The sequence below is a fragment of the Antedon mediterranea genome, chromosome 4, assembly GCF_964355755.1.
Source record: "Antedon mediterranea chromosome 4, ecAntMedi1.1, whole genome shotgun sequence".
NCBI classification, from domain to species: Eukaryota; Metazoa; Echinodermata; class Crinoidea; order Comatulida; family Antedonidae; genus Antedon; species Antedon mediterranea.
This window is the reverse complement of record NC_092673.1, coordinates 430350-448816: the sequence shown is the minus strand read 5'-3', so window position 1 is coordinate 448816 and position 18467 is coordinate 430350. Positions and strand designations below refer to the sequence as shown.

The 18467-nt window shown below is 32.2% G+C and overlaps 2 protein-coding genes across 2 annotated transcripts; one reads left to right on the top strand and one right to left on the bottom strand.

The window, feature by feature from the left end:
* The first annotated feature begins 4424 nt into the window (after window positions 1-4424).
* Window positions 4425-18079, top strand: LOC140048135 (uncharacterized). Its single transcript, XM_072093177.1, has 8 exons — window positions 4425-4519; window positions 12057-12235; window positions 13606-13803; window positions 14122-14226; window positions 14434-14627; window positions 14937-15043; window positions 15278-15419; window positions 15722-18079. Exons 2-8 carry the CDS (start codon window positions 12113-12115, stop codon window positions 16884-16886), a joined length of 2034 nt encoding a protein of 677 aa, XP_071949278.1. The 5' UTR covers window positions 4425-4519; window positions 12057-12112; the 3' UTR covers window positions 16887-18079.
* LOC140048136 (AP-5 complex subunit sigma-1-like) lies at window positions 12164-13066 on the bottom strand. The gene has a single exon (XM_072093178.1). The coding sequence runs from the start codon at window positions 12979-12981 to the stop codon at window positions 12361-12363; it is 621 nt and encodes a 206-aa protein (XP_071949279.1). The 5' UTR covers window positions 12982-13066; the 3' UTR covers window positions 12164-12360.
* Window positions 18080-18467: the final 388 nt, after the last annotated feature.

Here is an 18467-nt window from a genome sequence, read left to right as displayed (position 1 = left end):
TTAATCTCTCATTTGATGTATTCAAGTGCCGTAATTATCTGTCTAAATATTAAAATAAACTTGTAGAACCATTTGTCTACAAGTGCAAAGAGATAAATTCGCTAATTGATTTTGATATATTTGTTTCACAGTTTCAAAGATAATCCTATTTGCCGCATTTTTTACAGCACGTTCTATGTCGCGCCGACTGAGAGAACTACACAATGAAATACACATTTTGTGTGTTCTATTTTTTTTGCAAACGAATTTATCTTTGTTATCGTCAATATTTGTGTATATAGTTAAGCTAATTTTCTGTTAATTCTCCACGTGTTGTCACTGACAACAACGAACCAGATATGCTTTGTGTATTCAGTATTTTCGATAAAAGTATAATTTTACTTTTTCCAAACCATTTTGAATTGCCTTTATGGTATCCACACGAAATGCATTCGTACAACAGTATTGAAAAACAGGTTTGGCTTTTTTTAATGCGAAGGAAAAGACTTCTCATCAGTGTTAAATAAAAAAATGATAGATAGGTATAAAAATGCAATTATGCCTATTTTGTGTATGAAACTAATAATGATATATTATGATTTTCCGATGGAAGGACATCGAATGTTATTGAAGTCATTTAGACCCACAATATTTGTGCCGGTATTTCTCCTAAGCATACCTTCAAAGTATCATGTTATTAAATAATTAACTTTTGATGGATCACATATATCGACAAATTATTTGATGTACACCAAAACAGATGAGTTTTTAAAAAGTTCCCGAAATGCTCCCCTCTACACACAATGCAGGATCTGATCCCTGATATCTTAGGTATGTTAATTAAAGAAATCAAACTATAAAGTCCTCCTTTAGTTTAGGTCATCGTGGAAGTAATATCGTATTGGTCAATATTCAGTCACATGACATTGGTTATTTGAATGCAAGAATATACAGGTGGTAGCCTACTGATGACGATTCCACGATTCTGGTCCCAAATGACTTAAATAAAAAAATGACTTGACAAATAAAGAAATAACAGTGTTACGGTAACGTACATTTTAGCCTAATTATATTCGATGTGTCGACTGTACCATTGTGGGGTACGAAAAAGTCGTTTAAACAATATTTAGTACTTTACTTAAGGATGCGAACAGTCCTGTCGTCGTAAGATAGGTGGTAGGCATAATCAGCACAGCGTGCATCATAGCTTAGATCTAATATAGTTTAAGGTATGTCTAGGCCTAGTACGAAAAAGACTTGCTGTAAAAAAGAATTCTTTTAATAGTTGTTGAAGATAGATGTTGCTTTCAACTTAAATTTAAGGCTACATTAAATAAAGCAAATTATTTGTACCACTTATCCCCGTCTCAATAATCGACACTTCCACCGCGCACGTCAATCACTTTTCCATTTTTACCTGGGCGGTTCCAAAATATCCTACGATCTTCACATTGTTTGATAGTGCTATAGATATGGTAATTTCAAAATCTGATTGAATAAATAAATTTAAATCAGAAATATGCTGACCAAACTATCGGTTCCTCTCTTTGACTTTAATTCATTCACGGAATATCTCTTTCAAACGTTAAACTTCTAAAATGAATCGTTTTTAAAAATAGAAATATTGTTTGATCGTCTCCCGTCGTTCGCTCGCACGTCGTCGTTTAACCAATAATAGCTCTTGTCGTATTGTTGATACAGTCCTATAGTTAGACTCTGGATGTGTGATGAGCTAATATTCTGATCTGTACCCTGAAGAGCATAGATATTGATCAAATTAGCACGATCACTAAAAACAACTATCGGAAAATATATTTGCGTCTAATAACATATTGAACATGCTGACACCACGATCCACGGCGGTAGGCGATCGTCGCTTACCTCCTCACGGCAGCAAGCAGTCACCCCGTGGAGGAGTTGCATCTGCCCGCCATGGAAACAGCAAAATAGACCCAAGGTAAGCTAAGTTCTTCGTAACGAAAACAATTGAAAAATGTTTTACAAATTTAGTAGTTGAACTGTTTTATTCGTTTCATTTGCAATATGTAATTGCTTAGGAATTAAGTAAACGTTCGTAATCGGTTTTAAGTTTTGTTTATTCTTTAATTGTAACACGAACCGATCCTTACGGGTTAATCATGATCATTATACTGTTTATTAAAATCACGCACTCACATCACTAAAACGTAAAACTAATTCTTTTATTTTAACTAAGTATATTCACGACCAGTGCAGTAATATGCAGATAATGGCATTAGATGTTCGTGTTGGTCGTCATATTTTGTATTAATATTAACATGAACACATATCAAACGTTAGACATTATGAATTTCGTATTACTTGTCGTGACTAGGCCTACATTTATTAACGTATGTTTTTCATATGCCATACTACTACACCGCAAATTTCCAATTTGAAAAAACAAAATAAGTTAACTATTCTATACTAAAATGAAAGCATTTATTATTGTTTGTGATGTAATTGTAATGTACTGTGTAATATTTTAGACAATTTTCAAAAGAGCCAATACTTAGCCTAGATGGGAACCGGGTTGTGAAAGGCAACAGAGTAAGGTTTATCGCACGATGAGGGTCATTTTCGACTAGTTATATTATTACTACATTAGGCCTAGCTTTCATTCAGGTTTTAGTCAACATTTTTAATTTAATATTATTTATTCGTCCATAAACATTATTTTCTTTATTATTAAATATTTATTGTCTTTATTGTAACGTTTTTTTATGTATTGCTATAGGCATACAGAGGCCTACTATAGGCCTACAGAGGCCTGATATAGGCCTACAGAGGCCTGCTATAGGCCTACAGAGGCCTGCTATAAGCATACAGAGGCCTGCTATAGGCCTACAGAGGCCTAAAATAGATTTAATATTTAAATTTATAGAGGACACCTTAATACCAGTTTGTTTAAATATGAAAAGCCATACACGAGTTATCCACTTTAAAATGTTAAATAAATAGAATTAAATAGATTTAAATAAGTTTGTTTGCAATATATATATATATACAAAGTATCGTTTGTGTTCGTTTTCATTAATAATTGATAAACCTGTAGGCCTAGATCAGTATGTGAACATCACGTCTGAAACATGTGTAGCAGCCACCTGGCAACGTATTCAGATGTACAACTCATGCATGTGGTTTGATGAACACCTGCAAAAGTTACTATTTAAACCAACAGGTGGATTTGTTCACGAATACATTTATAAAAAGACGTTTAAAGATGTAAAAACATGAAAAATGAAGATTAATAAAAAAATAAACTTTAAATATGCTATTTTGCAGTTTATAAAAATGTATTCATTACAAAAAGTTAAATCGAAAACTCATTGACTTCTAGTCAATGATTTGCTTTAAATTACAGTTTTTACAGGTAAATATATATATTTTTAAAATCCAATTTTTGGTCATAATGAATACCGGTAACTACGGTATTCTGTGACATTAAAATTTCATATTCAACAAAAATATTTTTTTCAGGGGGACAATATTTTTCTTTAACATTATTCATATAATGGTATATGTTTTGTTTGAAATATTGGATAATGTATATTAAGATTAATACAAAATATTGGCCTATTGAGTAATAATTTATTAAATTGTACATATCTACTATTTATCTATCTTCAATGAATTTACACATACTTTTTTAATATAATATACGATTTTATAACAAATAAAGATATAATAGAAAATGTAATATATTCATATTTGTGATGGATATAATGTACTCTTCAAGGTGAATTCTCGTTACAGTATTGTTATATATTACGATGGAAATAAAAGACTTTAATATTTAAACACAATGTACGTTCATTCATACAGCTTCAGTTTGATGAAACTGAAGTCAGCCACTGTAATGTAGTTCACATATTTGCTGTTGAAAATTACGTTTTCCTTTTTATATGTATGTGTTTAGGACATATAGGCTTACCACGTGTAATAAATCAACAGCCAAGGAACAACATTTTGTACGACATTATTTATTGATATAAAAATGCAGATCCCAAGGCAAATTACTAAAAAAAAAATGACAAAGCTGGCTGGATATCAATGGAGATACAAAATAAAATAAGCAAAAAGCTAAATCAAAACGATGTAGGCCTATATATAGATTGACATCGACTTGTCCCCATTTATTTTCTGCTAAAGTTTATTAAATTGTATTGAAATAAATATTTATAATTATAAGCCTTGTAACGTTTATACCTTTGTCGTATTTCAGTCACAAGAACTGGTTATCCAATGTAACGAATATTTGGTATTGTTTTATTGTTCATCATGTATTTTATTTTTGTATCATTAATACATCCAATTAACAATTTAGCATATCAATTAATTATCCTTTTTTCACGTTTTAACAGTTTTAAATCGAAACGTTACCGAGACAAGTTACGCGAGCAAATAAAAGCGTTGGAGACGTTATTACCGATTGACAAGGCAACCCTGCACCGTAAACTGGACAGCCAAACCGTCTTCAGACTCGTCATCTCCTACTTCAGAACGAAAATATTTTTCGATGGTAAAGTACCACTTTTTAATTGATTTTATTATTCTTAATTTGTCATGTTTTTGGGGGACAATACATCTTTAAATGTATGTTTTTAGTCATTATTTCACCGTATACAACGTATAATAAATAAACAGCTAATGCTGTGTCTACTACACTCAAACTAGTTTGACAAATAAAGTGTGATGTGGCCAAATATGGTAATAATATACCAAAATATGGTAGTGATATGACACCATCACATCCATATATTAAAGTTTGATAGTGTAGACAGAGCTTAAGAAACACAATGTTGAAACGACATATTTATTTATTTGTTAATTTCGTAGCTTAAGTTAGTTAAGATAAAAGGTACCAAGCTTGATTAGCTTCGGCTATATCTTGGCTACCTTTTGTATTGATTGTTTGATACAATAAAGAAGAAGACAAGATAAATACGGGATACAGATTGACATAGAGTAGTGTTACCTATACCCATCCATATATAATACCATTTCTTAATTGTCTTGTTTTGACCGACGCCGAATGCTTATATTTTAATGCAAATTTTCAGAATTAAGTAACTGTGGATTATTGTAATTACAAACTATCCTGTAATTAAATTAATTTTACTTCTTTCTCTTCATAACCAGATGCCGGATACACTATAATTATATATTTTTAAAAATTGTGTTCATTAGAACATTTTATACAATTTATTAATTTGTCACAGTACTAGTTATATTATAAAATACATTTAATTTGATGTGTTCCATCAATGTCAACGAAACAAATCGTCGGATACAATTTTTCGCTTTTAACTTTGTAATGTGGAAAGCAATTAAAACCATTAAACGAATTCCAACAATACTTTGATTGTACCCGTATCAAGGGCGAATATCCAATTTAGTATTAACATTCGAACTTGTAACACGTGTAACACGACTAAATGAATGTTTCGCTTCTCTCTCTAATTAAACATTCATGGGTTAAATTAATTATTTCTGTAGCATTATTACACACTTGATATCTAAATGTAACAATGAAAATTTAGACAATTTCTTAAACGCTGTCACGGAAGGCGTTGGTGTCATTAATTAGGGTACTGAACTATGATATGTGGATGCGTAAGGCATTTTTATTCCTAGTGGTGGATTGGATCTGATTCGTTCTTAACACGCTCAAGACTCATGAACAATCTTATATAATTTTGTTTAGTTGAGGATGGGAATATTATTAACCTAGGCCTCGTTGTGTTGAATTTACACATTTACGGACCAGAATCAGATTTCACTTGTATCCATCAATATTAATTGATTTTAAAGTATACATAGACAAAAGAGAACACCAATCAGGATAACCATGATTTAAACTTTTAATTTCATTTCCAAATGGGTTCTACATTATTATTACACCGCCCCCCCCCCCCCTCTCACTCTCCACTTAAATGCCTTACCGCATAGGCGATATTCATCGATTGTGCGTCGTTTCAATGTAGGCCTACATAATTTCGTAATATAATTATTACATAATAGCGAGTTACTGATTTTTTAGTTCGATTTTAGTAGTGCGCGTCCACTCTATGATTTAGGAAGTTAATGACCGGAAATATTGTAATAACAGATTTAGAATGACCACTACAGCCAGGACCCTCCTATTTATATTGGTTGAATATAATAATAACATATCTATTAAAAATAAAAGTTTCCATGATTTTTACTAAAGGCAATATATTAGTGAATTACAATTAGAAGTAGTTTTAGAGGAAAAGTTTTCTAAGGCTCTCCTAAATTTATAAATTAGATTACATTTTAAAAGATTAAGGTAATCTTAACGATCTTCACAACTTTTAGATAAAAATTATAAGTTTATACTATTGATGACGTCATCACAAAGTGAGATTTTCTGGATTTTAACCCATTGTTAATTATATACAAGATTATAAAAATGGATAGTGAAATTGCCTTATTAATTTGATTGTACACGCGACCTGACGTTATGAAACACGTGGAGAGGCTAACACACTCGTGTCGTTTACAGGTCCATGCTTATTTCAGTGCTGCCACCAGCTACTGACTTCATTCCAGGCTTCTCATCGCATCATCTGAAAGAGATGTAATCATTTAAATTTCAAAGCCAATAGTTAAGATGACACTTTTTAAAATGGTAAGTTTTATGAATAAAGAAGTACCACGTGCGGCGATATAGTGATATTTTTCGTTTGAATAATACTGATTGAATCCCATAAATTTATTTCTATTGCTGATAATTACCTACAATTATTCATATGTATAATACAAACAAACGGTTGTTTTGTTCTGTTCTGTTTTTTTGTAAAGTCCCACCTCGCCAGCTTAATTATGAACACGTTGTTCTCAGTTTTGTTTTGGTTTATCATGTTATTGAAAGTTAATTGGTACTTAAGAACAAAACATATGAAGATATAATAAGATTTAAAAATATATTGGATGCGGAACTCTGGCCTTGGCGCTTGCTCACCCACCTAAGCTTATTCTTATAGCTTGTGATGAATAATTACTGTATTAGCATATATCCGTGTGAGGTAAGACTTTTTTGTTGATGTTAATGCCACTTCGACTTAATAATAAAGTTAAGATACGTAGAGTCTACATTTAAAAAGCTGACTTGATGATAATGGCGTTGTACTGTCTGTAGGCCTACTGTTGTTTTTACATTCAAGGTCATTGATGTTCTCTTTCGAAACTTTAAAAACTGACTTAAATAATTATGTACATATCCATGAAGTTAACAATATTATTGTAAAAAACACATTATTATCATTATGTAATCATCATTAACTGCAGGATCGTCATGATAGCCACCAATAGCAATTACTATCGCCCGTTCTTTCCTGATTCTCTGTAGGCCTACTGTACTATCTCCACTTATCATTGTCTGTAGGCCTACTGTACTATCTCCACTTATGAAACTATTTTTCAGGACAATTTTGTAATATAGTTTTACATTATGTATTACATGTGGATGGATTTGTGTTGGGATATTCTTAGGTTATCAATACCACCATCTTCAACATTAATATAATACACCAACTAGGCCTACTGTAGATGGTCTTAACCTGGACGCACTATGGATTTTTTAAATTGAGCACCGATGGGTTAAAGGGAACGAACCATTAACCACACACTCTATTATACACACATTTTCGTTCGTAGAATGTTAATCCAAGACACACTTTACTTTACAGAATGTAAGCATATTAATGTGTGTACACATCAACATATCGATTTCAAATACTTAATTTACTAAGGTCGGATTTCATGAGTTGTTTGTGTAGTCCATTCTTAACGTTAGCCTATGCTTTAATTACTAATATTTATAATCAATTGAGATAAATAAAAATATAAGCTAATTTGATCTATTAACATAGTCCATGATGGTTTTATTTTGTTTTTTGATATTAGGCCTAATTCGTTTTAATATCTTCAACATTTGCTTCATTGTTTAAGTATATCGCATTAAAATTCAATTAAGACTTAATTGTCGTTAGTTGGTTCTTAAATACCCCTTAATATTTACAAACTGTGATTACTGTCTTAAAAGTAAGACTTTATTTGAAGTTACTGTGTGCTTATCAATTCTGTTAGTCAAACGTCGCATTAAGTGGTCTTTAATGGGCACACACACCTAGAGTTTGTACTATGTCTGAGCCACGTCCATCTACGTTTTGTTAGCTTAACATAAGGGCTCTCATCCTGCTAGAGAGGACTTCAAATCCATCAAATTCGGTTTCTCGGTCTTGGATTTTTATCCGTCTAAAACGTCGATATTTCGGGTTTTGTTATGTACTTCTCCAGTGTAATTTATCACTTTAATAAACAAACATAATTTTAGTAAGTTCGTCTTTTCGTCACCAAAGTTCATCTTAGGTAACACATTAATCCAGAGGGTTAGGAATTTTAAGTTTTAACATCGTATTCTTAAAAGAAAAAACATTTTCATTTTCATATTCTGTTATTTTTCCTACTCGTCAAAAATGAATATATCGTAAATGAATGGTTATTTATGTGCATGTAGTAACAAAACGCGTTACACATTCAATTTCCAGTGTTTCAATAACTAAACTCGTTACACATTCAATATCCAGTGTTTCAATATTTTTATTCGCGTCAAACTCAATACAATTGGCCTGAAATTAGGAAGCAATTTTACAATACTAATTTTAAATCAAATAAACATTATTTCTTTCATTAAAAATTAACACATTATTTATTACAAGATTTCCTTGCTGTTTCAAAGAAATATAATAAATAATAATGTATAATGATAATAACTAATAGGCCTATGATTGTTTTAGGTTAAAAGTTAAATGAAACATGACAAGAAAACTTAAAAATGTGTTTATAACACATTGTAAATAAGTCTGAATGTGTTTATACACATTAACAAATAGTATAATTGGTTGTTATTTGAATAATCAATGAACATTTACAAAATATATAACTTTACATTGTTGTTTGTATTCATTGTTTTAATGTACTTGGCCTTGTAGGCGAATTTGTAAAATATATACTGAAATATTGTAAGTAATACATTTAGACATTACGTTGCTTGTTCATCATGTTTTGTGTAAAAATAATAATATGAAAATGTTGCAGTAATAAACATTATATAATTTTCAAACACAATATCTTAACTACTTAGAATCCAACCTGTTGATTTATATACCTGTGACTTAATTCCATTTTGTGATGGAAACGTTTTTCCGATTAGTTTTTGCTTGATTTAAAACACGAGCCTACACATCAATAGTGTGCCCGCAGCGTCCACGATGATTCGCATTATGATATAATCGTAGTATAACAATATTCTAGACAATTTATATTATCTGGCTAATTTATTGTGAATCGACAACATGTACGTTGATAAAGAGTTTTAAAAAGATGTAATGATGGTGAATGCTAAAGAACAATATGATTTGAAATGTCAAATAAAAGGAGATAAAATATTATGCTCCTTGGTAAATTGTTATTGTTGTGACTTGAATCATTTCTCAATAAATTTTGGAAAAGTTCATTATGACTTTTTGTTTTAACTATAAACGGTTGATTTATTATTATTAATGATTGTAAATTTATAACGATCGACTTAATTTGGAGTGGAGCTGTGGCTTGGTGGTTATGATGCTTGGCTACCAATCTAAGGGTCCTGGGTTCAAGTCCTGTCATATGTCAGGGTTTTTTTCTCATGACAATTTACAACTCCACTCCCAAAGACTTAATAATAAGTCTTTGTCTATGTAGAGCATCTTGTGTATATGTTTGTCTTATATGTTCTAGTGCAGTATATGGAGAGCCATCTCGATAGTGCTTTGCACTCATGGCAATCCTCAGGGTGCTGCACCGCTGTGTTGTCATGTATGTTTGCCTGAAAATTAAATAAAATAAAAAAAAAATAAATAATTTTCAATTCAGTATGGCTAATGTTTTAATTAGGCCTGCCGTATATATTAGAAATATTAAACTTTTATTTTAATTTAATCATTTTTATTTCGTTATAATAGATTTGCATAGGCCTATTTGTAATGTGTACAACAGCTTCTAATATTTTATAGAGAACAAATACATTTCCATTCCGTCTTCCAGTAACGCTTGGTGGGAGCATGCAACGCATTTTCATTATATTTTAAGCCTACTATATTTTTATTTTGGAGTACAGTATATTTTGGAGTACAGTATATTTTGGAGTACGGTATATTTTGAGTAAGAAAAGGAATAAGTTTTGCCATACGTTTTATTATAAAGATATATAGTCCCAAGATTTAACATGTAATTATCGGTAATACCATTGTAGGCCAGGGGCTGTTTTACTGGTGCAACAAATGAGGAGAAAGACCAAACAAAGAATAAAAAAAGGAAAGGAAATATGTAAAAAAATCTTAAGAGGCAATGTTGTAATAAACATTGTCTAGCAGATAACATGTCTCTTACGTGTTATATTTGATTGATAGACGTCAAGATGTAATCATTTAGTTTAGTCAATATATGAATATTGGCGGAAAAGGCGTTATTACTAAAATATTAATATCGAGTACATCATAATTGCTTATGATTCACAACTCAATATTTGTAAATATTAGATCAAGCAAATCATCACGCAATATAAGTAACATGATTACGTCTCCTATTCCTATACAGAGGATACGATATTAGTGTAATCTATCACTATGATAAATGATACGACTTAGTGATGTCCTCTTTAACGTCTATTGCTGGTCCTTATCCTTTGTTGATCCAAGATTGGACTTACATGTCGAGTCAATATTTGACTATTTTCCTGTGGTTCTAGCATCGGTTCATAGCAACGTTGTATTATTTGAAAATACCTACAATGATAGTTTGCTTAATCATACCATGGAAACTAATTTTTCCATGATCATGAATGCAAGAAAGTAGTTTATATGTAATGTTCTTTAATCGTAAATGTAGTCAATACAACACTCATTTACGAATGTTTTCCCCAAACCGAGACTTGACCTTGATCAAGCGAAATCTCGGTGGTCAGGGATCGGTCAGTTTTGTAAATATATTTTTTATTCATCTAATTGGTCAATTATTATCTCGATATAGTCTATATACTTTTAAAATTCTTATTCTCTTAGCAATCTGAAAAAGTATGTACTTTTCTTTGAGATCGTGTTGATGTCTTGCATAGGCATACCCAGCACAAGATTTCCTCATCTTCTCGGGATTATGCCTTCCTCCATACCCAATTTTCTTAAATTCACTTTTCTTTTATATATCCAACAATCATCTATTTCATTTTTAATATACCTTACCATTTCTGTTTATTATTTTGTATTGCTATGGAGGAAAATAAATGTCTTTTGAATGAATGAGTCTATTTTTGTCGTATAATTTTGTTTTCTTATTTTTGAACTCTTGTACACAAATATAAATTCAAATTGACCCAAAATTTTGCGGTTGATGTTATCTACAATTTGTATGCTACAAATGTTGAATGGCATTGCGATAACAAACGCCCACCAAAGAACGAGATAAGTACGATTTGATTGACGTTCGTCAAATAACATGACACTTTATATAACGCGTTGAAACCAGCATCTGACGCGTTATTCTTATCTATATTCCTATAATAAGCTTGTCATTTTGTATGTTCTCATCACAATCTGCCCTTCCCTTGGACCTTTCGAGCGTTTTACAAATAAATATCATATTTGCTGAAATATTGATAACATTGATCAGTACGGAAGTAGACCATGCATCGAACCATGACTAGCCATTCACCAAGTGTACAAAGAAAATGCCTGAAAGCAAGACAAACTTAAGTGCGGCCGCTAAGAAATTTAAACAACACACGAGTGATGTTGATGTTGCGTAATTTTAAAATGAGGCAAACTTGAACTTTAAAATACTTTCAGTTCAACAATCTTATTACTATGTATTTTAATGTTTATCTTTGTTTGACAAATGGGAAGTGGAATAATTTTATTATTGGGCCTATTATAAGGGTGTCTCATATCAGAAAAGATTTTATAATTTATACGGTGTTATCATTGTTTTACCGACAGCTGCTGGTCTTACAACGTTACCAGAACCCGAGTCATCAGCCCCAGACGACATACAAATGTCACCACTAGGACACACACATACACCACTTGAATGGACCGGTACCTGTATCCCAAAAGAAAGAAAATATACCACATCCTCTGAAGTAGACGAACAAACGGAGAGGAATTTGTCGTTAGAGGTCAGTATGATTATTAATTAAACATATTATTTTTTTTTTAAATTCGAAAGTCGACTACTTCTTGAAATTGAAATAAAAAACTATTTTTACGATATATAATGCAATTTATTCGAAAACTATTATTTTTATTTAGAATTAATCATATTGTCAAGTTCTTTTTCGATTTGTTTAACAACTGTATTGTTCATGAATAATAGTTGACCCTGAGGTAAAATGTGATGGACTATTGCAGCCACTTTGTCCATTTTCAGAAGAATTTCCTGTGGTTGATCCAAAGCCTTTAAATGTTCTTGTAAATATCTTGCTAACAACTTCAAAATAGCTTCAGCCTGGAGACGATTTTCATACTTCTCACATACAAGCGATAAGCCTAAGTTTCCTATTCCTTGCCATAGAACGATTTTCTCAGTTACAAATGGGTCCCCTGCAGGCAAACGAAAACAACCTGAAATCGATTTTACTGTTGGATCTTCTATTGAATGTCTTAGCATATCATCTTCAACAGAACATCCTAAAACAGCTTTACGAAATGAGAACTCAGATTGTACTTGTCTAGCTACGGACGACATCTGTTCTTTGCGCTCAACTCGGCAGTCCTTCCCCGTGTCATGCTTACTTTCCGAATCAACATCACTAGGCCTAGAAATGTAGTTGACTGTTTGTGAATCTTCTAGTCCAAAAGTGGTCGAATACAAAACTCTGCATGTTCCTGGTAATAATGAATGAGCTATAAAAGCATAAACCATTATATTATAAGCATAAATAACATCATAAATAGCTAAAACTCAGTCCAAGTACAGTCAGTATTTTCGTTTACAACCCGGAAGTAGGCCTAGAGTAAAACCAAAAAAAAAAAACAGAAATCAAAACATACGCATGCGTATAAACTTAGCAATGTTGAGGGGGCGGAGATTGGCCTAAAGTTAGTTGATAGGAGTTTGAGTTTTGTTAGGCCTATGTCCGGTTTCATTTAACCTTAATTAATTTTTTTTCCTGTATATCGAAGTATGGATGTGATAGATTGTTACACATTAAATATATAAATATAACTAAACCAGCTGTTAGCTTATTTGCTTGAATTAGTAGGTTAGTTACAGGCCTAGGCCAGTCCAGGCCTTGCTTCTCTCTCAGTCTCAGGCAGTCTCAGTTTGATGCCACTTAGCTAGTTAGAGAGTAGATTTGGCTAGATAGATCAGCCTACTGTTTTTGGTGAAGATTGGCCCTGCTGGTAACAGTAAACCATATCTCATATTTATATGATGCAATATATTCAGTGATCACATTTAATTATCTGTACATTAATTATTAATTAATCAAATTAATTCAATATAATAATTTTCTATCTATGTATCTTTGATTGTATTTTGCAGTCATTAGATGGGTTCTTGGTTGTGGTTACATCGGATGGCACTATCCTATATGCAACAGACAACATATCAACTCATCTAGGTTTTAACCAGGTAGACCTCGTTCACCGGTGTCTTTATGGTATTGTCCATCCTGACGACCATCACGAGCTGAAGGTTGTCCTGGAGCATACGCTGTCTGATAAAGCTACCAAATCACTTGTAAGAAAGAAACATTTATAGCAAATTTACAGATATTTGTTAAATTTTGATTTCATACACATTCAACAGCAAGTAACTGGCCAATTACAGGATGGATAAACTAGTTTATCATTTATCATGCTTATAATTTTGAGGCAAAGAGTTGTGCGTAACAAATCTGGCACTAGGTCAGGATTGAACCCTGGACCTTTGAATTGGAAGGCAAGCATGTTAACCACCAAGCTGAACTAATATGTATTCAGAATGTTTTAAATGAGGTAAAAATTGGAATCCCTTCTACAATTTATTTAAAAGTGATTGAAATGTATTGTTTTACAGGTGCATAAACAGATTCTGAAGAATAGTGAAAATGGCTCACGGAGCAAAAAGGTATCATTTCTATGTCGTATGAAATGTTACAATGGAACCAGTACAGGCTTTGTGGTAAGTGTTTATTGAGGCTTAAGCAATAGAATTGAAAAAAAGCTATACTTAAATTAGTTATGTTTTAATTTATCTAATGTAGCCAAGAAAAGTGGGTGTATCCATTCCTAAAATAGACGTAATAATCCTTTTTCTGAAAGAATTAGTCCAAATTTAAAAAATTTAACTTAACATTTGTAATAAACATTCATTTTTAACCTTTTTCAGAAAATGCATTGTTCTGGAAAAATGCGGCATTTTCCCAACTTGATCAAATCAACATCAAAAGTGCCATCAATGGTCCTTTTTGCTGTGTTTCGTCCATTTGTATCGGTGGCAGCCGAGGCTGATATTGACATTAAACAAAGTGCATTCTGGACAAAGCATGATATGGATTTGAAAATAAAATCAGTTGATACAAGGTAAAGTTACTGCTGGTGGAAACATTCTGTCTTACTAAAGGTGATGGTGATGATTTATAAAATGATTATCATAAAGAAGATGACAATACGGATGGCTATAATAATGATGATGATGACAATGATGATGACAATGATGAAGATGGACAGACAAATAAGCGCTAGAATTGGCAGCACAGACATGGCATGACCCTTAGGGGAAGCATGTAGTTGAAAAGTGTAACATCTAAGTGCCACGAGCAATGATCGTTTGAATGGCTCTATATATATTGAAAATACTATTTTTACAATGATGACATTTTTTATTTTCAGGGGAAATGAATTACTAAACTACAAGCCTGGTGCATTGGAGTCTAAGTCATTCTATGACCTCATTCACCCTGATGACCTCTCTGCCATATTTGTTTGTCACAAAACATGTAAGATTTTCTATTTACTACATTGCATTGAAAAATATTTAAACAATAAATAGCTGATTGGTTTGTTGCTGAGTTGACACAAAGGGTCAAGTTGATTTGAGGCTGTATTGACTTAGGGGACAGACTTCCTTTACAGCTATTGTATTGTATTGTGCAGTTAGAGTTAATTTCTCTACTTTCATCCTTTTCTGATTTTAGATATAAAATATTAAGATTTAACTAATTTAATTTCAGTGGTGGATACAAATGAAATTCACACTCTTTATTTCCGAGTGTTGAAATGCAATGGATCTTGGCTGTGGATGCATACAAGAGGGAAAGTTATCATGAAAAACTCAAGAAAGTGTGGAATAATGCTAACACATTGTCCAATCAGGTTGGTGTTTTCTCATATATATTATGCTAACACATTGTCCAATCAGGTTGGTGTTTTCTCATATATATTATGCTAACACATTGTCCAATCAGGTTGGTGTTTTCTCATATATATTATGCTAACACATTGTCCAATCAGGTTGGTGTTTTCTCATATATATTCCGTTTCTAACCAAAATCTATTTAGTGGGAGCAGTGTATTTGAGCATCATTTTGCAATTCTTTTATGCAATCTGTGATGTAATTTGTTAATGATTTAGAGAAAAAATGCTCACTTATAAGTAATTTATTTTTTTATTCTAGGGAAGAAGACAGTTTGTACTTACAACAAGAAGCTGAGGCACGTAAACGTTATGGAAACGAAGAATACTTCAGGTTAATAATGCCACCACAGGCACCGATTGAATGTCAGCCTATATCAATTACAGAAACCCCGTATAAACGTCGCTGGGTTAGCAGTGACACATACCTTAACGCCAGTCAAGTAGCCACAATCAAGGCTACTGAGGAATATGCTATGTCTTTACACAGCCCACATGGAAGCTGTCCATCTACATTCCACCAAACCGGTGACCGCCACTCGCCCATGTACCCATCAACCTTTGCACCTCATCGATACCAGAAAGCAGCGCATGATGTCATCCAGAAACAATGTAATTACCAAAATACAAATAAAAATACACAATCAACCAACACTCAAAGACAGCAAACCGATTTCTACTCGCAAACTAATCACGTGGAGAGCCAGTTTAACATGTACCAAATGTTGTCGCACCTTCCTCCAGAAATGTACGACATGGAGTTTTGTCGACGGCAGGGTTTGACTGCTCTTCCGCCAGAACCATTGCAGATGCAGTATCAAATGCCATTAACACCTCAGATGTCACCTGAAACCTACCTTCCTACATGTAACGAACAGGTTGTCCCGTGTTCTAACATCCCGCCATCACCTCCTCCTTCACCTGTCACTGATGTCAAGCTACCTCCTTCTTGCATGTTTGCAAACGCATCATGTGACATGCAAAAAAATATGACTGAACTACCCCAAGAAATCCCGACATGGGAAAATCTAATGTTCCATAGTTATCCATCCGGTTACCAAAGCCAATCGCTGATGGACTATCAACAAATGTACGATCAGTACGCATCTCAACATCACATGACTTCTTACAATCGACAAGGACTTAACATGCACCCAACGCATATTGTTCCCGTTCAAGATCATGTGATATACTTAAGCGAAATCAACAATAACGGTGCGATAAACCCGGCTTGTTTGCACGCTGGTGATCAGTATGCCAGAATGGACGTCTCAAATTCAAACATCTCGCAAAAATTTGTTAGTTGTTGCATGAAAGAAATGCAACAGTACAACCAAGCTGAGTTTGAACGGTCCTCTCCTTTACCTCCAATTGGAAGTTTTCTAGAGTTTCTCAATGAAGAACTTTTAATACCAATTATTAACTAAATATTATTTTATTCCATTACACTAAAGCTTAGTCTACACTTAGTCTATCAAACTTTATGTGACAAAAATGTGATGAGCCCATATATGGACATCATGATGTCATATCGATACATATTTGAGCATATCACTACCACATTTGGCCACATCACACACCAAATTAGTTTGATAGTGTAGACAGAACTTAAGGCCTACAGTGCAGTATGTGTATCAAAATATTGTTAGCATTTTAAATTCTAAGGAGCTGCTATAGTATAGCATTCTTTTCATAAATCTAGTATTCTTTATTTAATTATTACATTAGTATATTTTATCATCATTCCATTACACCTACAGAGTGCATTTTGTGTATCAAAATATTTTTAACATCTGAAATCTACATTTTGTATTTTATTATCAACATTCCAATAATTGATAAAAGGTTGTTTTTTCATTATTTTCTTTTGATGCTGATGAAGTTAATATATTTGTAGGAAAGGATTAACTGTACCAGTTTTTCTTATTCTTTATACATTCTGAAAACTGGATAGTTTGTGTTAAAGTGTCCAATAATGTGAGTGTTACTGTATATAGATTACTCCTAGCTTAAAGCTTCCTTTTAAAGGCAGCAAAGACTGAATTATGGTTTTTTGTTTGATTTATAAAAGTTAAAAACAGGAGAACAATGTAGATAAATGTCAGTGGTAATCCAGTACAATAGTGCAATAGACATTTCACCTAATATGCTCTTTTTTTTTCCGAGGATCTGGAAATGAGAAAGTGTTTAATTTGATAATGTATATACATATGGGTAGATCATGGTGAATTATTTATTTTATTGGGATTTTTCATTTTGTTTTCTGGGTTTAGTGTTGTTTTAATAGAAAAAAACATTTATTTTCAAATTGTAGATTCATTCATCACATTTTTTCAATAACAACAAAATTTCTTTCTAGTATACTGGGAAATAATTATAAAACCAAATTTCTTTCAACAAGGTTAATGAACACAAACACATTTAATTTGTTTAGTATATTAGAGGACTAAATAGAACAGAAGTGGTTTATAAAGTGGATATTAAAATAAAACAAAATTGTTAAAATGATGTTATTAAAAAACCTGATGTGTTTACTAGTTTATGAGATGTAAATATGTAATTTAGGTACCTTATTTATTTAATTAAATTTGTTGGACATTTTCAACTGAATAAAATAAGAAAAGAAAATTTTACATTTCATTCTTGTAACTTCTCCCCAGCCTAATTATTTCTTTTATGATTATTTAATAATAATTAATAATGATGAAGACGTTTTGACGTTATGACGTGTTGATGTTGATGACGTTTTAATGTTGATGACGATTTCACGTTGATGACGTTTTGACGTTATGACGTTGATAAAGTTAAATACGACGATGATGATGATCCTTCATATTCCCAACTGACGAACAAATAATTTGTGCCTAAAAATGTTTACTTGGATTACACGTCAAACTTATTTTCTTATTTAGATATTATATAAATCAATTATAAAGTATAGTGCCTCATTCTGTTTATGAATAAGGAATAATTGATACATGTCGCCCTCTATTATTCTGGCGAAAGTT